Genomic DNA, 25,051 nt, shown 5'->3' with positions numbered 1-25,051 from the left:
TTATTCTATTCTAGCTTTCAAAATACAATATGGTGTCACTTTCAAAGCACCCTCGATTCTAGACCTCAATAACGGCAGAAACGCGGGTACAATTCATGGGGATTGACTCGCGCATGCGTACTTGAATACGTTGTCCTGGCACTGTGTTCACAATGAACTGTGGAACGCATGCGCCGTTCAATTTGATACTCTCGAGAAATTGGAGTTCCGAGTCTGGCGTATCGTGTGCTCCGTGTTAAAGTGTTTCGGAGCTAGAGAATTTAGTTGGCCCGCTCGTCGCGGGCAGTCGCCACTGTCGCGGTTCGAGGTTCGCCGACTCTGTACGTATTTCGTGACATTATACCGCGGATCGGTCGGGATTTTCGCGTTTTTCGCGCCTCTGCGTCGTGACCGTCGAGTATTAGTGTGCGCCGACGATCTTTATCCGCGTCGAACGAGAGCCAGCATGTCCACGAGTGCCGGGACAGATTAGAACCGAGAGAAAAGCCAGCGGAGAAGAGAGTGGTCGTGCGTGTACCAAGCATGGAGTGGACTCAGTGCGCTCGTTTCAAATCGTTACGAGCCGTTACCGCAGTCCCCGTCGAGCCGAGGTGAGTTCCGGCGACGTAAACACGCGTGATCGCGTTCCACGCACCCCGTTTCACTTTCGAATCGAACTGTTAACCCGTTCCCGTCGCTGTTCGTCGCTCGTTCTGCTGTTCGTACCGCTTATGACCTACTTGTTGTGCAAGCTGTCATCCCTCGATAAGAATATTTGCCGTGCGTGCGACGGCCTTTGGCCCGAACCCTTTTGGCGTGTTGCACGCCTGACTCTCCTCCGGCCCTCGACACTCGGTTCTCGCCAGGCCTTTTTCTCGGAGTCGCGTCGGGAAAAAGAGAACGAGAGAGGGACACGGCAGAGAGAAAGGAGAGGCGGAGAACCGGAGAAGGAGCGTGAAACGGAAAGATCAAGCGAGAGCAGCGAGAACAAGTTTGAAAACTAGCACTGCCAGTCCGTTGAACATCTGCGATTCCTAAAGTAAGTGCGTCCTTTCCAAACACGGAATGTTAAATAGCCTTCGCGCTTGATCAACTAACGGAGCCTTCGAGAATGATCTTTCTTGACCTGTCTCTTTCTCTTTCTTTCACCTATCTGTCTCTCTTTTGCTCTTTCTACACCACCTCTCTCGTCTTTCCTCCTCCTCCTCCTCCTCCTCTTCTTCTTCTTCTTCCTCTTCTTCGTCTTCTTCTGCTTCTGCTTCTTCACTCTCCCTCGTTCTCTCTTTCTCCTCGAGGAGAAAGGTCATCGGTCTCAAATTCATCTTTTGTCCACGCCTTAGGCACACCAGTAGTAAACGCGCTACGACATATTTTCTGTCGGCTGGAACTCGTTTTGAATTACCATAAGTAGTCCGATACCCCTTGTCCCGATACGGTCGATTCTTTTTCATAATCGCTCGAATCTCTCAATGTCAAGCTGTCGACCCGTTACATCCTGCCGTGTCCGATTCGATGGGGCCTCGCATTCGTCCCGTTCCTGTCCCGGTCTACCTCGCGGATACGAATTCACTAAACCATTTTTTCTTTAAATAGCCACTGCGGAATTCGTATTCGTATTCGTTTACGACATTTATCACCGTGCTCTGCCGGTTACACGCGTAACACGGTAACGTTTGCTACAACAGTGGTAACCGTCGATCCCGTGACACCGGAACAAGGAAATGAAACTGAAATTCAATCCAGTTTTGACAGTCCCATGTTTTCGGCCCGGCCTCGATCCATGCCTGCTAAATATTACGAAATTACATTTTTCCGTGAGCGAAATAGAATGTCCGATGCTTTCCGGTCGTTCGTCATCGAGCATTTTTCATCGTTGCTCAACGGGGATTATGCAGATGCGATTGTCGATTCGTTTTCCGTGACACCGGAACAGGGAAATGAAACGGAAATTCAATCCGGCTTTGACAGTTTGACGTTTCGGGTCTCCCAGCACGCGATGAAAATATTTCGTGTGTTGCGCTTCGCCGGATATTGCGAATCGTTGGCTAAAAATATTAATTATCAATTTTTTGCTGAGTTTAGCGTTTTTCTTGACACCGGAACAAGGAGATGAAACAGTTTGAATAACGTTTCTGGAAACGATTTCGTTTCAAAATTCGTACGGGCACGTGTAAAATAAATATACGATATATTTATATTTACGTAACAGAAAGACTTTGTTTGGATACTGTTACGAATGTCCGTAAAAAAACAACGCTGCGACATTTCGATGCTCGCGGAAAAGGTAAACTAACCGATGTAAACATTTCCACATTACGTCGCCGCAAGAAAGAGCATGGAACAGCAATTTTAAGTCGTCGGTCATGTCGTTCGTATTTTAAAAGCTGTCCGCGGGGATTATCTAGGTGGAGCGTCTCGTGACGAGTCCGTTTCCATTGTCTCGCTTAGCTGACGCTTTTAATAAACGTTGATAAGAAAAACGACGGTGCATTTGGCACGGTCTCCCGTGTTCACATTTGTCTCTCCAGGCTCGCGATTTTTTCTCTGTTCTTTCATTCCGTCTTTCTCTGAATGCCGAGTAGAACGGGCTACACGTTTACCTTCTTCCCACAAAATTACGCGTATTAACTCTTTCCGCGGAACGCGCTCGAAACGTTTCTATTGAAATCTACCCGTTGCTTCTTGTCAATGAAGAACAAGCTTCAATTACGAGCAGGGAGAAAGAAAGAGAGAGAGAGAGAGAGAGAGAGAGAGAGAGAGAGAGAGAGAAAGAGAGAGGAAGGAGGGTCGTGCTCTCTTTCAAACACCGTAACCACCAATTGCGGGAAAGCCTGTTTACGGCGGGCGAACAGCCGAAGCGGGAATGCAATCTATAATTTCACGGTGCGCTCTGCGCGGCGAACTCATCCAACAGGCGTACCAACTGCTAGTAATCTCGACAGCGCACGAGAGGCCTGTTGAAAAAGAAAGCAGACCTCTTACAACGAAGTTTAAAGCTTTTTTACGCGGCTGCTGAACTGGACCAGCGAAACTTTAATTTCTCCGACGCGACCGTCAGTCCAAATTGCCCTCTGGGGCATTGCTCTGGCTCCGTTTAAAAGCTGGGGCAAACAAGTCACGCCCACTCGAGGCATTCTACATGGAACGAAACAAAGTTACAGTCTTCCGTTATGAAATATAGTAGGACTCTCTAAAACACGAGATATGCCAGTACGAAAAACTAAATACGTAGTCTTTCTGACAAAAATATGTACATTACATTTCATTTCATTTTAAAACAACAGAATACTACCGCCGAGAAAAAAATCGCCTCATCGTATAATTGATCAATATCAGCTTTGTAATTGAAATGAGCTCCCTTTTAAGTAAGAGTAACACAACTAATTCTGCAGCCCCTGCTTATTGCACAAGAGTTAATGCAAAACTGCGTTTTCGAGTCAATTCATAAACTCGTATATTTTTATATCAGAAATGAGACTTTTCCCGGAACTGCTTGATCGCTTTATGTGTTCGTAAGATACGTTACCTGTTGGTCAACGTAAAGAGACCCTTTTATAATAGGCGATTGAATGAACGACTGAACATATTATATAAAAATGCTGTTCCATTGTTGAGATTGATTTAGGTACCGACTACCTTCTGGTACAGTGCTTCGTAGTTGCTCATGGTTCTCCGAAGACAGAGAATTTTCTTTCTTCGCTCTTTGCTCCGTAGCATTGGCCCCAGGGGCGATCCCAGGGCAAAGAGTGGCTCTTTATTTTCATCCGCTTATCGCGACACTCGTTAAGATCCCGCGGAACGGGCCCGTCTCGCTTCGGTAGCGCGGCGAACGTTCTCCCCCAGACCTAACGCGCGCCCTTTTCTTTTTAAGTTTAATTCCGTGATCGGTGGAAACAATTGGCCAGTGTCCGGGCCCTGGGAGAATGTCGAATATACAACTCACGTGTGCCGGGTCTATTTGTTTTATCAAGCCTGCAGCGGCAACCTGCTCCCGCATTATTTTGACAATAACGCCGCACGGCCACGCGAGCCGGACTCAACTATACGCGTAATTTATGCAAAACGCAGCGGCGTGTAGTCGCCCACGGGCGTGCTCCGTGAGCGGCGCCCATTATGTTATAACGAAACAATGTTCAACGACTGTAATTGACCGTAACCGCGGCCCCGAAACCTACGAAAGCCAACGCGACGCGACGCGACACGACGAGACGCAACGGGGGGAGAAAGGAAATTCGAATTACGCGGGGACGCTGTGTCGATTTGCATAAATCACGGCCGGCGCAACCGGCTCGGCACGGCTCCGCTCGGCTCGACACGACGTTTCAATCGTCGCGCGTTGCGACGCGGTTTTGTTCAACTAAATAATTAGCCGGGTCCCGTGGATGCAGCGCCGATCGAACCGAAACGCCGCTGCGCTTCTAACTGGATAGCATTATGCCCGGGCGGTCCTCCCCATAAATCGGAGCTTAAATATAGCGACACGCGGAGACGGCCAACGGGTAATCAGCATTTCCTGGCTTTTTTTACGAGCGGTTGCGTCTCGATTGCTCGTAAAACTCGATTTTCGGGGCCCCGAAAATTCGCTCTGTTTCTGCCGTGCTGCCGTTCGGTTTCGATCCAGCTAAAATCGAACGCGTTAATTTCCCGTGGCCCGACAGCCGTTCAGAATCCCACCGGCGTGTCGCTCTCCTCTGAAACTTCCGTGTCCGCTTTCCGCTTTCCGTCTTCCGGTTCACTCTCGGTCCGCGCCGGCCTCTGGTTCCACGATTTTACGACGGCACGCCGCCCCGCGTTTTATCTCTGGTCATTGAACCTTCTCTACGCCAGAGAACACGAGGCTGTCTATGCGAGGGGCTCTCTCGTTTTCTCCTCTTTTTTATTCACGCGACCGTGCACCGGATTCGATGCGTCGTTGCCGCTTTATGGGAAATCTGTAACCCCTGCAGCCGCCATCTAATCTCTGTGGGAACCTGTACCGTTCCCGGCCCTCGCTGCCACTGTGCTGCCAAAAATTGTGTGGCGCCCTTGCACGGCGATTCCGATAGTCCGACTCTCGGATCGAACGTGTTTTCCCAATCGCTTGCTACATTACTCCCTTGCTCTACAAGGAGTCAGACTCTTGGTGCAGATGTTGTACATCGATTTATTCGATGCGAATGTTACTCGTTTCTTGTAAATAAAAGAATTGATTCTTCTTTTATCAAATTTTAGGAATGAAAGCGAGCGAAGATACACAAGAAACTGTTAATTTTTACTTCCTTACTTCTCCTTTGTTACAAACTGAGAACAAATTTTACAGGAACGGTTGACAAACGGACAATACTTATGCGCGTGTATAAGGATACGGAACATATATTAGAATAGTCTACTTGTGCAATTAGGTGAAAGTGAAAATCAAACGTAGCAATATTAAGCATTAACTGTAATCTTATTGAAGAATGATGTGAACAGGAAGGGTGAGAATAAAGATAACGATTTACAATAGAGCAGAGTTGATGTATACAGTTATGTTGGTCACGAACATTTAACGGTAGAAAAGAGATCGTTCCATTCTATCAGGGAAATTATAATGTTAAAAACGAAGAAGCGCTAACCAACGTGGTTGAGAAAAGGTCACAGTGCAAGAGGTTAATACGCTACGTACCTTAAGATTTCTCTAAAATTCAAATATTTTGTTGAATCAAATTAAAATTGAAAATGTAAGTAACATGATATTTTCTACATTCATACGTCTCCCAGATCGTAATAAAATTGGAACGATATAATGTACTGTAAAAATTAATTCTCAAAGTTGAGTAAATAATTCCATCAATCATATATGGTAATATGGCAGTAAATGTGTTAACGGCTGTCTTTCAATGGAAGTTCAAGGTTGCAGCAACTACTAGACTATTAGCGTCGACTATTAGCGGTTCTGAAGTTGCGGTGATTAGTTCTAATGGCATAGATTTGCCTTGATTCGAGCATTAGTGTCCAGGTTGATCATAAGCTTCCGCCTTTGTGATCTGAACCATTTACATTAGGCAGACATTGCAAAAGGGTGGCTTCGTCTTCTTGATCAAAAAAGATGTTTCGAGAATGCCGGTAACGATTGGGATTGATGAGTAAACGATTGCAACATTTATGACAACTGCACAGTGCACGATGTGCTTCTGCGAGAAAAAGAGAAGTATATTTACAAGTCGACGAATAAAACTGCGTTTGAAGAATGAGTGCAGAATAAGTTTTACTGGAGCACACGTGTGTCGAAAAATCGGTTCGCTCCGATTTTCTTGATCATTGTACTCGTGGGATTTGGAAAGAGCTGGAAGCATTAGATTTTGGTAGCTCGACAGGCAGCGAATCGCAGTGGAAAACGCTCGACTGCGAAGAACGGGCGCGTTGATTATGCCAGGCTCGTCTAGACGGCTACCGAATCGAACGTCTGCTCGGTACACGGCTGGCCATATACGTGACAGATATCTTGGGAGACGTGTTCAAATTCCAGCGGATGATTCACGACGTGAATATAAGAAAAACCTTAGTCGGGATTTTTGTCTCGGACCCGGGTTAGCCTGGCGCGCGTTGAAATTCGATCCTGTCGGGACGCCGGAGAACAAGGGGAGAGAGAGGCCGTGCGGGAGAGAGATTTTCGGTTGACAGGACCTAGATCGGCAGAAATTCTTCCGATATCCAGCATCTCGATTCCAAGTTGCGCAACCCTGTTTCCGTCGAATTAATTTCCGTGGAAAATCCATCCGAGCTACCAGGCGGCGACGCAACGTCTACGCGAAACACGATATCCTTTGCTCCTGTTTCTCGCTGGAACGGGAACGGGAACGGCGCGCGTTGTCCGCCTCATTGTCTAATCGACTTACGTAGTCTAATGGTTTCGAGTTATTACCATCCTTCTTTACCTGGGCCGGAAATGCTCGAGTGCCTCCGTAATGGTTATTAATGACCCCTAATGACGCTCGGCGGGTTCGGCAACGAGATTACGGCGTTTCATTCTATAATTGTTCGTATTATTTAACCTCGAGCCGATATCTCGCTCGGGGCTAATCGTTTGCAACTCCGAGACTTACCATTTCAATCCATTAGCTGTCAATTATTCGTTCGTTCTGAAACTTTCGAAAGAGCCTGGCATCGTCTAGCGGGACCGTCTTTAGGACCGAGTTTCGGAGCAGGAAACTTTCCTCCGTTGCCCGAGATAATCAATTTTCGAATATCACGAGCAATTACGATAATGGAACAGTCGTCGAGGAGGGGGAATCGCGCGAAAAGATGAGACATCGGGCTCCATGGCACCGTCAAAGCGCCGCCTTCGACGGAGAAAGGGGTGGCGAGGCTTTTTCTGGACACCGGGGACCGGAGGAGCTGCTTTCAAAGAAAACAGTAATTATACAAATTGGTGCCACGACCGGAAACCGAATCTTCGTCTAGAAATAACAGCGGGCTCTTTGCGCGTCCTCTCTTCCATCTCCTCTCTGTTCTTTCTTCTTTCATGCGCTCCTTTATTTTCCTCTCGATGAGAGCACTAAATCTCCAGCTACCTGTGGCGTCGCGTCGCGTCGCGTCGTCCGTCGTCCGTCGTCCGTCGTCCGTCGTCCGTCGTCGGCCACAATTCCTGGAGAATCGCAGCCCATTTAAGAATTTCGCGAAGAGACGCCGCTGCTGAGGGATAATTTTATCTTGTTCCCGAAGTCTCGGCGGCGCGTTCAAATTGTTTGCGACATAATAACCAAGCTCTCGTTATCTCGTCCCGTCCTCGAGCTACGAAGGTCACCTCGCAAACATTTTTAGCTTATTCCGTCTTTTCTCTTGTTAAGTAATTCAACCACCGTAATTTTCTCATACCTTCCAATTTTTCTCTTTTTTTTTTGTTCGTACCCGAGGAGAAATCGAGTTACGATTCTCGAGTAACAGGCGCGATCGAGCGGAGACCTCTTTCCGTATCGCGGCCACGTGTTCCGAAAACCTCTTACTCGCGTTAGCGGTTATAAATCCGAGGCGATGAATTTCAATTTCAATAATACACCGTATTGTAGGATTTTCGCTTGTTCATTTAGTTTCTCTAGTTTCTAAATGCGCAGACGCGCGTTTCACTTTCTTAATCTCACACATATGGCTGCGAAATTTAAGCGTGACAGTTGTCTTTATGTTTCCGGCTTCCTGGCTTTCACGAACGGGGGACATCGGTTTACGACGATCCGTTTCTAGCGAGAAACGCTTCGGAAATTCCTGCGTTGTTTTTAGTGTACAAGTATTAAAATCCGTGTTTAATATGCTTCTGGATGATTTATGTTCATTTACCGAGCAGAAATGTACGGGTAAATCATGGAACTTACTACTTAACGAAAGGGAACAAGTCGTAAGACTATATGTATAACCAGCGGGACACGTGTCCTGAACCAGAATCTGTTGTTGACCGATCAGAAGCTACTTGGAAGAAAGCGTGGTACATATTGTTAAAGATCGGCTTTTATTCTGACCGACAAAAAGGTGGCAGTCTTTCCTTATTCTGCAAGTAATATTACAGTTGAAATAATTTTAAATAATGATATACAAATCAGTGTTGATACATTCAGGAGACGGTTGTAAAATTTTCAATTGAGAGCAAGAAGATCGTGTGGGAACTCACCACTGATCAATACAAATCAAAAAATGAGGCTCGTATCTGCTAAGTCTCATAAACATTGAACAAGACAGGTTTGGCAAAGAATATTATTCTCGGCCGAATCGAAGTATAATTGTATTTCTTCCGATAGACTGAGATATGTGAAAAGTAGAAAAATTGCAACCACGGTGCATTTTCCCAATTCTTTTCCATTTTTCTTTTCGTCTTAATGGTTTTATCCGCTGCTGTACTTACGGTTAGAGAAACATTCTACCGGTCCGAACGAGATCAGGCTCTAATTCCCGACCTGCCTCGACTCGTGATCGCGATATGTGTTTGTTATCTCAGATCGGAGGCTTCGTACCCCATCGAGCCGGAAGATTTAAGGCTGCGTGGCGGGGGGGGTCCACGCCGAAAGCGCAGCGAAAGCGGCCTGCAACTCGAGAGCAGGGCTATTATATTCGACAGGAATCGCAATCTATCCGCGGCGTTCCGTTTGAACGAAAACGGAAAAAATCGCTTTCGAGTTGGAACGCGCGCGATACAAGGGAAGGCCGGCGTAGCTGGTTACGCAACTCGCTCCCGTAATCGATAACGATCCTCGCGATGCCGGGCTCGCTCGTGTTACGCCGTTACGTCAGCGTAACGCGTATTTTTATCCTCCGCGACTGACCAGCCGGCCGCGAAGGAACGCGCGTTTCTGCTCCTCGGCAAACGAAGAAACGCGGGCGCTCCTCGGCGCCGGTATCGATCCCGGAGTCTCCGCGAGGCGGGCCGATTTAATAAAGCACCCATGCAACGCTCGTATCCCGCGCGTTTTATTATCACTACGCTCTAAATCTATCGGCGTATGGGAGTATCGACGCGGCTTGATTTTACGCGGACTCCGGGCGCCACCTCCCGCCGCTCGGAGCTGTCCGCTCGCCGCCGAGGAGGTAACGCGTCCCGGGCGTCGAACGGCCCCCGAACTCTTTGCCTCCCGCTTCGGTCCGCGTAATATCGCCGGTTTTACGAGCAGGCGATATCTTTTTCCGCGCGATATCGTGTGCTTTTCGGATTGTCGTTCCCATGAAAGAAACGCTCCTCGGAGGCGGCGTGGCGCGCGGCGTTCTGCCCGGCTCCGCGACGCGACGCGACGGCCAGGGGCCCTCTGGATACACAGGACAGGATATACGGCCGCAATAACGCCGAGTTCCGCCGTATAAATCTGAATACCTACTCGAAACACGTAAATCACCCCGATAAAATCCGGCCCACGACCGCGTTTCCTCCGTGTTCAACGCCGACCGGGAACATTAACTCCGACCACCGGCAACTTTACGAATCCCGGCTACTCGGGGACAAGGGATCTAGGTCTTCGCCCGCGAGCTTTCAATCTTACCGCCGTCGTTCCGCTAACTATTGTTTGCGCAAAGTCGCCCCGGCGCTCGCGCTCCCGCCGTTTTCAACGATGCCTCATCTTCTGACACTGCGTTGGCCACGGAGAGGCCGCCGAGAGGCGCCTGGCTACGGTTTGCAGAAGATATCGGATCGCGATTCGGGGTACGATGACGTACGCTCTGCCGATGGTCCTCGAAAGTGTTTGGTTTCCATTAGATTGCTCGCATTTCGTACAAAAGGGGAAAATTACGTCAGAGATAGAGATAGATGACGGTTCAACTCGTAATCGGTGCTAATGATGGGTTTAAGTTTCGTAGCCGTTGGAAATCTAACCCTTTACGAACAAGCATTTATTAGAGCACCGGCAACATTTTCCTCGGTGACTCAGATTATGCATCGAAGCCTTTATTAATATTGGGTTTCCGAAACGCTTCGAAATAATATGTATCAAAATTTGTAATTTACGATTCTTATACATTTATGGGCAATTTAATTTGTTCCATTGTGATTTAAAATAGTTGCGCTTAGTGCTCCTTAGACCTAGCATTAATGGTAAATTTCAGTAATATACTTTGATCTATTAAAGAGTTAACTCCGAATATCAATTGAAGTTTGAATTCCATTCTCCTTGACAACTTGAATCTTTCATCAAACGATTTCCATCCACTTCACCAAGTTTTGATGACTTCAGTCAGCTGTCTGCTCCATCCTGCAGTGAGTATTGTTCGATAAGTAAAAGATGTTTATTCAAAAGACAACAGTTACAAACGTAGTTAACGTATTCCAATGTGATATACGTGTGCAACTACAGAAAATCATTTACTCGATAACATCGTGGGAAAAACAATTTTAGTAGGAAAGAATTTTAAGTGACTGACTGCGTTCCTCGGGTTCCCTTAGTAAGTCTCCGTAGCCAGAGGAAGCGCAATGAAGTGCAGGTTGGGATCAATCCTAACAAACCTCTTAATTTTCCAACGTGTTGCTCTACCGTATCAGTTGTCTGATTAGACCCAGGAAGGAATTAGAGAAAGCTTTCGACCCATCGCGTTCGGTTAATCACTCTCGGCCAAATGGATCCATTAAAACTCGTTTACGTTCTTGGAACCACGGGCGGAGGGAATAAGCTAGGTGATCGGAAGTCGGCTCCTCCCGAAGCCACGATCGGGTGTCGAGAGAGGTTCTGGTTGTTTCTCTCGAATCGATGTGTGGTCCCCTTGTGCGGCGATACTCTCTCTCCAGCATCGATCCACGTAACAGTAATTGCGCGTACAGTCTCGCAGACCCTTCCGCCAGCGGCATCGCACTTTGTTGCGACCGATAGGACTGCGTGGAAACGAAGAACACGGCGGCACGCTGTTCCCCGCTATCCTCCGATAACATCTTCTTTTCGTGGGCCCGCGATTCCGGGGACCGCTCGGACACGTGGTTACATTGTCGAGGTCTGATCGGCCGGGGCCCGGCTCCCTTTTAATGCGAGAAGAATTGGGGGCTTGTTAGAGGTGGTTTGGAGTTTGAATGCGCGTGATTTATGACCGCGCGGCTGCGAGGACGCTCGGTTAATTTCGAGGCCGGAGTTATTGATGATTCTATTCGGGAATTGCCTTCGATTAATTCGATGCCGGGCCGTGGCTCGTTCGCCGGCCGACAATGGGTCGGGGCGTTTTCGGTGCGAGTCGAAATTTCGGTTTGTCCTCCTTTCGAGCACTCTTTCTTCGTCTCCGGTTCGGCGGGAAAAGGGTATGGGACCCTCCGCATTATAACGGCAGCCTCTCCAAGGAGAGCCGGGCCAGATTGAAGAGGGCTTCCGTCGCGCCTCGTATAACGCGAAAACCGTTCGAAAGTTAATTCGAAATTTATTCATGGACTCTACGGGACCACTAGCTGCCGACTCCTCTACATACATATATATGCGCTCGGGCATTATGAAGGTACACGTGGTCGGGTCGCGGTGTAGGCCTACCGGCGCCGGAACGAGGGTGAAGCCGAGCTTAAAAAGGACACACCGACCTTCTATGAATACGTAATTTTATTACGATTAAGAATTAAGTGTCGCCGATCGGTTGCGGCCGTTCGTATGCGGCCTCCGTGAAATTCACCCGGTCGAATTCGATTCGTCCACCTCCGTGAAACTCAACGGAGCTCCAGTTTCTAAATCGGACAAAACGTCAACGGACACCTTAACGCGACGGAACGCTCGTCTGCTCTCCCCTCGGAAAATCACGGTGTCTCGAAACGTCGCGGTTTCCACCGTATCGACGTGTCTCAGGTTCCTCGTTCTCCCCCAACGCGACGTTCCTCCCCTTTTTCCGCGAGTCGACGTCGCTGTATCTCCCCTGTTATGTATTATTTATGCCCGGATAGATCCCCGCAGAATGAATCTGATTCTTTCCGCGACTCGAGCAGACGGACGACCGCGCCTGCTTCGTCGAGGAAATTTATTCGACACCCTGTATGCAAACGCTGCCTCCACCTCCTCCCCCATCTCCTCTGTCTCCTACTCCTCGTCATCCTTCTCATCCTCTTCCTTCAGTCGCTTCTTCGAATTCTACCGGAGGCGAGGCTGCCACGATCTAGCAGTCTTCGACGCCTGAAAAGAGCTCCACTTGTCCGATTACGTGACACCGGCGTGTTCCACGTCCTGCTCCCCCTCTAATAAGTCTTTCCTGTAGATTCTATTCGCCGTTTGGTCCACCACTGCCAGTCAAAGACTCGCGTAATTCGACGATTCAAGTTCGGGAAGCGTATCGCTACGATTATTGCGAGGAGCAGGCTGTAGTCTCCGGTTAACTGCTGGATTCCGTGTTGCCGGAGTCTGGGTCAGCACGTACCTATTAAAGTTTTACAGAAGATTTTTATTCGGAGGCGTTACGAGTTCGTGAGATGTTACGGAGATGTTACAGCGAATTGACGGAAAATGGCCTGATTTACGATGTTTTTCAAACTGGTGTTACCAGCGGAAAAGGTAGACTCTTCGTTTTCAAGATGTTCAAGGTTTTATTATATGGTCGAATTCAATCAAAATGTGATTATCGGAAAAACGTTTCGGGTCAATGATATTTTTATTTTAAAACAGCCTTTGAGCGAATAAGATCATTTTTATTGACAACTTTTATGTCATTTGACAAATTATAATAGCGTCATTTGGTGGCCAGTGGCTCATAGGTTGCACATGCCTGCTCTAGCATTTAGAAGAAGTAGATCAGGTAGGTCATTGCCAGACTCATTGGCCGATTCCTATTTAACAGCACCTGTATTCATCTTTCTGAATTTTATTATCTCGTCAGCGAGATCTTAAATCTTAACACTCTGAAGACTTTATGAAAATAAGTATCTGCAATTTGGAGTAAATTTTGCAAAAATTGTTATTTTGCTATACAATGTTCAATTTAAATAAAAACCGTTACGCTGCTGTCGAAATTTACAAGAATTAAAAAATAAAAGATTCTGCGTTTATTTATATATAGTTTACATGATTACTTGACGGTATGAAAATAAACATACGTAAAACGAAATGCCACTTTGACAAGAGTAAAAAATGAATTTCTGTGCCGCTTGTACTATAAGTTCTGGTTTAATTACGCGATTACTTATGTTGCTGTTTAATGGAAGTAAGACTAACCGTACAACATAATTTATTCCACACCAATGTTACGACAGCTGCGTAATAATTAAGGACAAACTAAAAATGTTGGCAACTTTTGTATCGAATTTCCAAAAGTCGTAGACCCCGAGCCGGTTATAAAATGCTATGAGACAACTTTATTTTCCAACGCGAGGTCTATTCTCCTCGCCGGGGTGGTAGGTTACCGTAAAAAAATTCGCGCTACTCGCAATAGATGCGCAAAGTTCCATTGCGCCTAAGCAAGTTCCATTGGCCATCGAAGTAGGAACGCAAAGAGACGAATTTCCAGGACGGAGTTGGCGTCGCGAGTAGCCAGGCATTCCTCGGCCGTCAAAGATGTTTCTATTTCTCATTCTATCCGCCCCATCGTGTTGCTTCCCGTGCAATTTCAGCGGCGCGGCGCGGCCGGCCATTCGCACACACGCACCGAGCAGAAAAGAACGTCTCCGCTTGGAGTCGCGTGCGAAGAAACTATCCCGCGGATACGTGACGCGAATACATCGGAGATGCTAATTGCGGGTAGAAAGGGCAAGCACGGAGGAGCCGCGAGACCAGGCCGGGTAAAATATCGGGCGTGGGTCCGCGGGGACCGAACTTCCCGCCGGATGGGACTCCTGCAGCCCTTATTCGATGTAATTACAAGTTTCCCTCGCTCGTCAGCCGGGGGAGGGAAGCGAGACCACGGTTTGTTTTCGCGCGCGAAAAACGCTCCGAGGCCTCGCAGAATCAAAGAGATGCTTGTTCGGCGAAGTTCGGCCGGTCAGCGGAAGTTTCAATCGTCCTGCGATGCGGCGGAATATAAATCGCACGAGCGATCGTTCGACGCGGGCACACCGGAAATTCCTAGCCGAAGAAAAGTTGGTCGATCGGCCAGTGGTCCCGATCCGGGCGCGGACTTTGGGAAACTTCCCGCGACCCTTTTTCCCAGAGAATCCACGGGAAAGTTCCGGGACAGACCGAGCTGGAGGCGAGGCTCGCCGCCAGTTTGCGATCGGCGCGGCGGTTCGGTTTTACGACGGCGGAACGCCGCGTGACCCGGGCTCCCAACGAGCTAGTAACCGGCCCGAGTATCTTCTAATGATCGGGCCGATATTGCCCGGGCGACGTCGGTGTCGGCCGAATCTTCCCGGGCGACGATGCACAGCGGTCAATTTTGCAAAAAGTCAGAATTATTTTTAATAGCTTATATTTGAGATTATTTAAAATTTGTTGAGCGAAGAGATAAATGATTCACGGTAACTTCAATCAAAATTACTAAGACCTATGTGAACAAGTTTTGTTTTTTATTTAATGTATATATGTGTATACTTCTATTATGTCATATGTCTGAGGCCCTTTAACCTTTTATACAATTTTAGACAATTTATAAACAGTAATAAGTATTTGCCTATCAGTTTTAATAAATTTCAGGAATTTGCGATAGTATGGTGCTCGAAGTGCTTTCAGTTCGCTCTACATCCAAGACGTGGCACATACAGGCTTTTCCCTTAAAACAATTCTTCTTTTCATCAATTTATGTGTTATTATTGTACGAAATAAACAGCATTCTTCTTTTTTTAAGCTATTGCGGACTTAGTCGCATGCAAAGTTGAAAATAAATCACGTCCTCTATGTAGTTTGAAGATGGCCATGTTCCTCCTAGAAAATTAAATTTTTAGTCAAAAATTTTATCCAATTTCTTTTGCACATCGTTCCAGATTACCTACTTAAAAAAAATAACACCAATTTGAATGTTGTTACGCATAGAGATTACTTAGGCTAGCTTATTGTGAAAATCGAGCACTATACGATCGCGAGAATCGCTCTTGGGTACGTATTCGCGGTGGGGTCTCGACGGAAAAGTCCTCGAGCGGGTTTTACGAGCGCGCGACGTGGCCCAGGTGCTCCCATGGAAATCGGCTAAAGACCTATCGGAATAAAAGCGCGGCCCGAGTCGGCTCGCGTTTACCGCGCCGTAGCGGCTGTGAAACTGAGAACGCGTCGCGGAGAGGGAAAGAGAAAGGGAGCAGGTATGATTGAATGATCGAGCGAGCGAAGGTGAGTGAAAGTGAGCAAGAATGAATGAGCGTCGGAGAATGAATCGGGCTCAAAGCGGGCCGAACCGGGCCGGTCGGATCCCGGCGACGAGCAGCTCGGCTCCCGATCGCGTTGCTTCAATGATCGTTTGATTGGGCGTCAGACTAGTTGGCATGATTCGTCGGCGACAGAGTAGCCCGTCGGGTATCGAACATTGGCAAGGATCCTCCGCGTTGTCCTTGGCACGCACGAAACTCGAACAGTAGCATGACTCACCAGGATACGCGTAATGTTTAGTTTCGATTTGCCCCACTGGTACAGGATGTCGGACGATAAATCCAATTTGAATATCTCGCGGTGTCCAAGCGACGAAAACCTTGACGAGGTTTCATCTACTATATCGCATCGTGAACGGGGACAAACACAATATAGAAAATGTGAGATTGAGCCTTCTTTGCGAAATCAATGATAGCATTGCACTTTAGAGCAGCAGCACTTATTTGAGGTGTATAGAAGTAAGTCGGAAAAGAAGAATCATTTTGTTGAGAAAACCGTGGTTGAGAAGCGTCAATTCGCTTGGCTCGTTGTATGACGGGAAGTAGAATTGGTCTGTCATGGCTGCACGCGTCACTTGATTTCTATTCGACGGTATTCTTGTTTGCAATCTAATTGTTTTTCGAAAAATTTAAATGATAATTCCGATGAAATTTTTAGCATGCACATATCGAGGTCTAAAAGATGCATTTTTTAAATTTTCTTTACAGGTTGAGATAAAAACTGTTGGAAAACATGAATTTCTTACTTTTTTATCATTTCCGGTGATAGCAAGATTTAAACAAATTTTTTATTACAGTCATTGTCTAACAGACTAGTCCTGTCGCCTAAAAAAATGATCAAAACTTTACTTTCTCGTCCCTCTGCTTGCCTACCTGCCTTTCTTTTTATTTCCAACTGCATATCCGATAAATGTATCGAAGGTAACACAGCATGGAGCAGCAGTACTTCCCGAGGCTAAAACTTAGCCGAAGATATTTCTGAAATATTAGAGCGTCTGGAGCCGCGGTGCTTGATTCGTCGCATTCATCGGAGCCAGTTCTCGCTTACGTATGTTGGTTACGTGGCTCCGCGGGTATCGGGTTCGTGAATCGACTGGCTATCTTAAGTGAATAGACGATGATTACGAGTTCTCACGCATCCCCGAACACCAGAAGCCCCTCGTTATTTGTTATTTGACTCGCGAGCCGACCGATCCTATCGCGCGAGTGCCGTCTGCATGGTTATTCCGTCGAACCATTCGGAATCCGTTTCGCAGCCGGCTGCCGCGCCACGCCGCGCCGTTCGCTTATTTAGTTTCACAGTCGAGCCGATAATTGATCTTGTCGCGGGTTCCTCTACTTTTCTCGCGAGCATCTCGACGAAGGCTTGCGGATGTGGAAAAGGCTTTCGCGAGGACGCGTGGTGCAATCCTCTTAGAGTCGAGGAAAACGAGAAACTCGGGGAAACGAGTGTCCCGTCTCTGGACGTCGTTGAGCGTTACTCAAACAAATTGCTCGTCAAAGGAAGAAAGGGCGGGCGTAGGGCCGGTTCAATTTCATAGCTGGCAGTGCGCGCGATGGTCGTCCGTATGTTGAGGGACCTGACCGTTTGTTTGCCAGAGGTTTGCGAGAGGCCAGCGGCGGCGGCGACGACGACGACGACGACGACGACAGCGGCGGCGGCGGTGGAAAACGTTTCGCCGACGGTAATTGCAGAACGGGAGGTTGCGCGGCGGCGGTCCACCCCTCCATCCGGTTTTTCATTTGGCCCCTTTTAGTGTCGACCTTAAAATAAACTTTGTAGCCCTGCGTCGACGTTGGCCGGCGTCTTCGTCCTCCTCGGCCGCGGTCGTTGTCGTTCCCGCGGGTCTCTGTACTTCTCTCGTCCTCGAAGCTCCCTTTCCTACGCCCTCTCTCTCTCTCTCGCTCTCTCCCTCCCCCTCTTTCTCCCTTCCGCGCCGTCTCTCCTCTCTTTACGCCTCGTCACGCCAAGTCGACCGAAGAAGCGCGGCAAGGAAATGAAAGAGGGCTCGAGACGGTAGGAGAGAAAGAGGAGAGGCGCCGCTCCGAGAGACACCCCAAAGAGTTACAGCTTTCAATTTAGTAGTGCAAACACTCGCCGCGAGTTAATATCTCCCTTCCATTTCCTGCTCTAACCTCGTCAACTCGGTCCGCGAACGAGCCCGTGGAACTCGTTGTCCGTTGCCCGAGACTCGACTCGCGCGAGTCATCTTCCCCGGGAACGATTAAATCGAGCTAACTGGACCGTGCTGTTAACCGAATCGCGTCACTCCACTCTGAGCAGTGTCCTTGTTGTCTTCGTCGTCGCGAGTACCAGAGAGCGCGCAACCTGCCCGCGACAGCGGCGATTACGTGTCCCGTTAATGCGGCGACGTAAATTGGATACGGGCTGATTCGAAGTTGGACGGACGAGGCAGCCCGCGATCCCGGCCGATTATCCACGAACGGAGACAAGTCTCGTTACTCTATTTCCAAGTTGAGCGCTTCAAAGTTCCATGTTTCTTTCTTGGATCCAAGAGGCTGCGCTGCGTCCTTCGATAAGGCGAAATCGAAGACAAATTGACAAATCGCGAGTTGTTGAACACTGTGAATGTTGGGAAGGTGTGCTGCGAATCATTGTCAAAATTAGCCCTTTGCACTCGAAGGCTCTGCAGCGCAGTGATTTAAACTTTATTTTCAAAAACGAGGGTTCTGTTATGGAGACAATGAAGATAAATTTTAAATGGCTCCGCTCTGGAGTCCTCTAGTTCAAAGTGTTAAAAATACCTGTTTCTTGATGGTCTGGGACAAGTGTCGAGGGGTCAATCACAGCCCTCTCACCAGAATGCATCCCTGGCTCTTATTCTTTAATATCCAAACTGCGAAACTGTTGTCAGAAAAATATAATCGAGTATGCTTAGAATCATTTCGAATTTCATTTATCTGTTTGTTTAAACCTACTAGTTCTTCTAGAAACGTTACTTTTTTTATGCATCTCAATAAAACATGTAAAGATTTAACTCAATTAAGATGCGGAACAGCGTCAGATTATTGCGTCGATATTGGTCGCTTGTATCCCGCGACTACTCGATCAGTATTCTTTTCCCGACCATCGCATCTAGTTTCCGTAGAAAGTTTTGCATTTGGGTGAAGTTTGCACGAGTAGTATACAGGAAGTTCTGTGTTGCAGGTCGCAGGTGAGCCTTGAGGATGTGATCGAGGATGCCCGCAGGACCGCGTGAGATCGTGATCGCCCCGAGATGGCCGCGACGCCAGTTCCTTGTCGCGTTTCAACGTGATCCCTCGAGAAGGAGCCAAGAAGGAGTAGGCGGAGGCGGCGGAGGAGGCTGAGGTAACACTCGGGACAGTGGACTTGGAGGAGCGATGCGCTGAGGGCTCGCCTGGAACGGCTTCCACCACGGAGGAGGACAGACGCAGACAGCCAGCGCGCCGAGTCAGAATGGAGGAGGTTCGGGGCTCGCCGGCGCGGCGGCTCTCGCAGATCCTGGACCCGATCGCTCGGCTCGCGACGGATTTCGGCTCGAGCTCGGCCCCGTGCAGCCCTAGACTGGGGGTCCGGGCGCACGAGGCGTCGGGCACGATGGTGCAGGCGGCCGGGCCGATCGAGTCGGGGGCCCGCAGGCAACCGGAGGCAAGTCGAGTGCTTCCGAGCGGACCGGAGAGCCCCCGACTGTGGCCGAGGCAGTTCCGGCAGGCGCCGGCCCCGCCGCCGCGGCCCAGACACGCGAACAGCAGCCAGCACGGAGCCCAGACCGGCCACCAGGCCCCCGGGGCCACCAGCGGCACCGGCAGCGGTGGCGGCAGCGGTGGCAGCAGCGGTGGCAGCCTTCAGCCGCCGGTGCACACCAGGGACTCGCCGTACGTGAACGTGCCGAATCTACTCTTCCAGAAGGAGAACAAAGGTTTCTCGGAGGCGGCGAGGAGCGCCGGTTACGTGGAGCTCAGGGAGACCAAGCCAAAGTGCAGTCCGTACGACTTCACGTCCGAGCCGTCCGGCCACGTGGAGTACGCGGACAAACGGACGTTCGCCGCGCAGACCGACTTCGACGGATACGAGAAGGAGCAGCACGCCGCCGGCCTTGCCAGGGCCAGGTCGAACTTCGACCCCGGGCCCTCGCCCCAGAGAACGCCCCAGCAACACTTCGACCGCGCGTACTCATTCTCCGGAAGGCAGCCGGAGCCACCAACCCCGGCCAGAGTGTTCACGGAAAACCGACTGTTCCTCGAGCAGCAGAGGAGCACCGCCGTTCCGGCGAGCTCGGACGCCAAGAAGGAGAAGCTTGAGAGCAGACCCGCTTACGGCTCGTCCAAGAGCTTCGATGGATACTCGACCGCCGTGGAGGATCTTAATTGGCAGGAGAGGTGCCTCGAGTTGCAGCTCGAGCTACACAGAAGCAGAAGTCAGGCGACCAGGGTGCGCGACATGCTCCGCGTGAAGGTGAGTTTCTTTATTATATACACTCCCGCTCTTTCCTTTTGCACTCACGGAGCAATCCGATTATCACGCTAGGTATCTCGGAATGCAGATAGGAATTGGCGAAATGTACAAGAGATCTAGAAATCGTACTGAATCTTGCTCCAAGTTTGGCGAAATGCAGGGTGGTTCTGTCGCTAGATATATTGGTATGCGTAATAGGACTATTCGTATGTACGAGATACATATTTAGGAATCTGGCTACAATCTTGAACTATATTTGCTGAAACGCTGGGCGATTCATCTGATCGAAGACATGCAACTATCTCGTTACATCTGCAAGGTGTTGCATCCTCGAATAACAAAATTCGTACAGCCAATTGTGCACTTTACAATGTAACGGATAATAATATATTTGAAACTTGAACAATCTAATAATTTAAAGTATAAATACGAGATTTTGAGACGGTGGTAATGTATTCGGTATATAAACGTAACGCGTTCTTTCTTTCACCACGTTGCGACGCGTTTGGCTATAATTGTGACACATCGTGGTCGTTGTTACTTCGGTTGTTATGTCGCATGCTCTAATTGCTAGTGGGCGTGTTTAAAAATCGTCTCAAGCTCTAACTACTGCACCTATTGAAAGCTACGTAACTGCTATTAGCGGTCGCAAAGATCGTTAATGCCTGTTATGTCATTATTGACGTAAAAGTGTTAAATAAAAATCAAGATCAATTGTTCCTACTTGGCACATCAGTAATGAAAAGGCCCAATTTCTATCGAATAGAAGCAAGTATATTAAAATCGTTCCATTTTTGACCATTTTTCTTACAATTATGAGTAAGAATTATAAATGAGAATGAGTAAGTAATTAGTACTTGTGTCACAGACCAGAATACTAATTAATGATCGTCGAGAAAATGTTATTTTCTCTGCACAGTAACAAATTTGAATTCTTATGAGCGTCCTGTCGATGAATTCACTCACGAAGGTTGCGAAGTGTAGGGGTTCGATGGCACGCGCGTTTTTCGAATCTGTCGAATGTTTCAAGTTATTTCACCTGACCATGACAAATGCTCAGGTTGGATCAACTCGAGGTCAAAGACAAGAAATAGAAACCTAGCTCGCGTCCGTTCGAAATTCATGCGATCAGGATGGGTCAGGGCAGCGCGCGGCCGGGAAATTGCGTTACCGTTGCACCGGCACCGGCACCGGTCTGTAAAAAAAGGCAGCAGGACGAGATGGCTCGTCTCTCCGCTCTGTCCCGTCTCGACCCATATTTTCCGGCGAGTCCGCGGGGACCAATCGCGTCAAACGATCCGTGACTAAACCAATAAGCGATCCCGTTCCGTGCCGCCGGCGAAACTGCCGCCGCTGCCCGATAACCATTCTGTTTTCCGCGTTACCTCGTGTTCGACGATCGAGTGGAGGGCTTCCGTGAAACGAGCCGGGTCGCCCGGAATCGTTCGGTATCGCTGCCCCTTCCTGCGGAAAATTCATCCGGCCAGAGCGCGACCGATTTCCGGATTTCCAGCTCCGCCGCTACGTTTCTGTGCGTCAGCGGCATCGTCGGCCTCGATTGGGATTCCGCTGCGCAGGATATGTATTTCTGTTTATCAACGACACCGATACGATCCGAAGCTGTTCTGCAGTCTGCAAATTCCGGGACAAAACCCTTCTCTCGCGTCGCCGCGATCTTCCCATCGCCAGGTCACGCTCTCCCAGACCTTCCCACTTATTCTGTTATTTTCTGGCTTCCTGTGAAAATATCGCGGCCCCGCTCCAGATCTATATTTCCCTGCATGAACGCAAATGTTTATGCCAGGGAAACCGTAGAGTATGAGTTAGAATTGTTCAAGATCCTATCGAAAGAAGAAGCATACCAACGAAATCTTCTCTTGCGAAAATATGGGGGTATCATTCTAGGTTTATATTTATCTGGATCACAACGTGAAAATTTACGCGAGAGAGACCCTGAAGCAGAATTTAATATTGTTCAAGACTCTATCGAAAGTATAAGCATCTCGGCGAAAATGTCGCAGCATCGTTCCAGATCCGCATTTCTCGGCGGAAAAGTAAAAAATGTATCCGAGAGAGCGGGTGAGTGAGTAAACGAAGAGAGAGAGAGAGAGAGAGAGAGAGAGAGAGAGAGAGAGTGAGAGACCGTAGAGCGGAAGCTAAAATCGATCAAGATCCTATCGAAAAGAGGAGGGGAAAAGAAGCATCACGACGTATCACAGTATCGATCGCGAATAAAATTGAATATGGCGAGTGAAATAGTTGAAAGAGCCGCCATTCGCGATACGAGGCGGAATATACGGCTCGCCGCGTCGCGGAAAGCAGGCTTTAACCCATTCCCCGTTCTCCTTGGCGCGCGCGCGCGCGCTATTCGGATCGAAAGCGATGTGGAACCGGTCCTCGTTACGATCCAGGAACGATTTATATCGTTCGCGGGCGGTTTTATTCGACGCTCGACATACGTCAAATGAATTGCAGAAGGGTCAACCGTGTCGAGAAATGGGGGGGGGGGGGGGGGACAGCGAGCGGCGGGAGCGAGGGGAGGGAAAAACCGCCGCTTAGGTACATACGTCTTTAGTATGCACAGTCACGCGTCACGATTTAACGCGGCTACCCCAGATAAGGCACATAGCCGACGGTGTATGGGGTGCGGGGGAATGGTCTCTTTCGTTCTTCAAAACCCCCTCGTGCCTCTTAAACGGAATTGAATCACTTACGAGACAAGGAGTCTCCGCCAGGTATCGTTTATGCCCCGTTGTTTTACTCCGCGCGGCTCTTCCCGCCCTCGCGCCGTTAATTAGCTCTCGATGCGACGGCTCGCTACGACTTCCGCTTATCAATCTTTCCACATGTGCCCCCTAAAGTCTCGTTCTCATCTCCGTTCCTCTCCGAATTTACTTACCGAGGAGCATCGATCTCTTTACACAGCTCTCCACACATCGTATCCGATGTGTACATACATACAACTGTGCCGGCTACATTTTACGCTCCTTAAAATGCTGAAGTTTCGAATAAAGACTTCAAAAATTCCCACAATATTGAAATCATTTAATTAACATGCTTGACATTACCGTACTAGATGTGCGACGTGAGTTCTTTATCAGTTTGGGATAACGTGCTGCAACTTTGGAAATATGTAGATGTAGGGTCTAAAGATAATTGCATTTTCTGCTTTTAGATATATAATTAATTTGTCCCAATTGTAATAATTGTTTGAATTGCTTCTTTTACTTATTTGGAATGTTACAAATATGTCCTAAGCTGCCCTATGCCCATTTAACGATATATTCTAACAGAAAACACGCTTTGTTGTGGCGAAAGATTTTCTTATTTGACTCTGATAGCGAGCGTGTTAATTAAACCGAAAGTAGAAACTTAAAATTTATCATATTAGTTTATCTATTTCATATTTTAAAAATCGTACAGGCTTATTTCAATACATTATAATAAAAATGAAATTTAAAGATTAGTATTACTTACATATATTATATGTAACCGACGTGGGAGTCAGTGCATTAACCTTGTGATCAATCTTCCATCAATCTATTCTCCATTACTCACACTGCCACCAAAAATTCGATGGTCCTTAGAGATTAATTTTAGAACTAATTAAAGATTAAAAGTGACCGATTTGTCTCATGTCAAAAAAATTATAAGATCGAATTTCTTTGAAGATTACTGTAACAGATATTTAAACAAAGATATTTGGTCAATTAATTTTCTTAAAAGCGTATTTGTAATTTCAGTAATCTTAAAATAAAACATTAAACTGTGTTTGTTCAACCGCTACAGTATCTTCAGTGTCAAATGGGGATTCGAGCGTGTAAAATAAGATGATTCAATCATTGACTAAAAATTAAGAAATCGAGTCGGACGGTTAGTTTGAATTTAACTCGTAACGAAGATTAAGAGAACGTTAAGAGCCCAAGCCTCGAGCAACAAGGATTCCAGGATTTATAGAGTGAAACGGTACTGGGAAGAATGGAATTCCGTGGCAGAGAGCGAGCGAAAGAGCCACGTAGGGTTACAGGTCACCGAGTCGCGCTCGATGGCGATTCCGTGGCTGGCTCCGGCGTTCCTCGAACTACCGGGAACTCTATCCGCGGTCGCTCTCTGGTTCGTTACAAGGTTCTGGTCTAACGAGACCCGGTGCGGCCTCGTTCGTTTGCCTCGCTTTGCCTCATTTGCCTCGCTTTGCCTCGTTCGCCTCGCTCGCCTCGCTCGCGTCGCTCGCGTCGCAGTTGTAAAATCAGCTGACGCGAGAGCTCGGTGAGAGGCGGTCTCGAGGCTTCTTATCGGCTTCGTATCGCGCCTCCGAGCCGAACCCCGTTACGCGTTCGCTTGCATCACTCTCGGATCATTGTCCTGATTGACGTAACGTTTGTTTACAACGTTCGCTCGCGGCCGTATTCGTTCGCGGCGATTACGAGCGCTCGAGCCGGAGTCGCCGCGCGGCTCCGATTCGCGCGCCCCGTTCGAGCTGAATCGAGCCGGTTGCTCCGCGAGAATGGCTCCTTACGACCGGCCCTAATTACCAAGTTCCCGCGTAATGTTTAATAACAACGCTTCCGATGGGAAACTTCCACGGTACTGCTTCGTTCGTTAGTCGTCGCTCGAACTTCTTTGTTCGCGCGCTTGTTACCGCCGCAGCCACCCTACCCGGCTAAATATGAACGAATGGAGATTGGATTATCTTGTACATGGGATCGCTGCCTGTGGGAAGCCTCGCCGCGCGCGCGCGCGCGCGCGGTTTTTCAGATTTATTCCTCCGAGGGATGTAACGGAATCTGCTCCGAAAAATCAGCCGCGTTGCTTTCATCCGTTCGGGTGTCGGGCACGAGTCCAGAAACGAATTGTATACTCCAATTAGTTTCATCGAGTGCCGAGGATGCAATTCCCACCGATCTTCCCGGTCGTGAAAGCCTGCAATCTCCGGGCACCGAGGTTGGCGCATCTCATTCAAGGTC

General features: G+C 48.4%; 1 protein-coding gene across 5 annotated transcripts in view; it reads left to right on the top strand.

Annotated features, from left to right (window-relative positions):
• The first annotated feature begins 314 nt into the window (after positions 1-314).
• LOC144470728 (uncharacterized protein CG43867) overlaps positions 315-25,051 on the top strand; it is a 147,073-nt gene continuing 122,336 nt past the window's right edge. For 4 of the 5 annotated variants that reach the window (XM_078182212.1, XM_078182210.1, XM_078182211.1 and 1 more), the window contains exons 1-2: positions 315-590; positions 18,819-20,087. In XM_078182212.1, coding sequence (XP_078038338.1) covers positions 19,089-20,087 — 999 coding nt within the window. In that variant the 5' untranslated portion in view covers positions 315-590; positions 18,819-19,088. Of the gene's footprint in view, positions 1,019-18,818; positions 20,088-25,051 lie in introns of all 5 variants that reach the window. The other variant, XM_078182209.1, reaches the window with a different exon arrangement.

This window comes from Augochlora pura, chromosome 6, assembly GCF_028453695.1.
Source record: "Augochlora pura isolate Apur16 chromosome 6, APUR_v2.2.1, whole genome shotgun sequence".
NCBI lineage: Eukaryota > Metazoa > Arthropoda > Insecta > Hymenoptera > Halictidae > Augochlora > Augochlora pura.
Note: the sequence above shows the minus strand (reverse complement) of the source record. Positions and strands in the feature narration are given on the sequence as shown.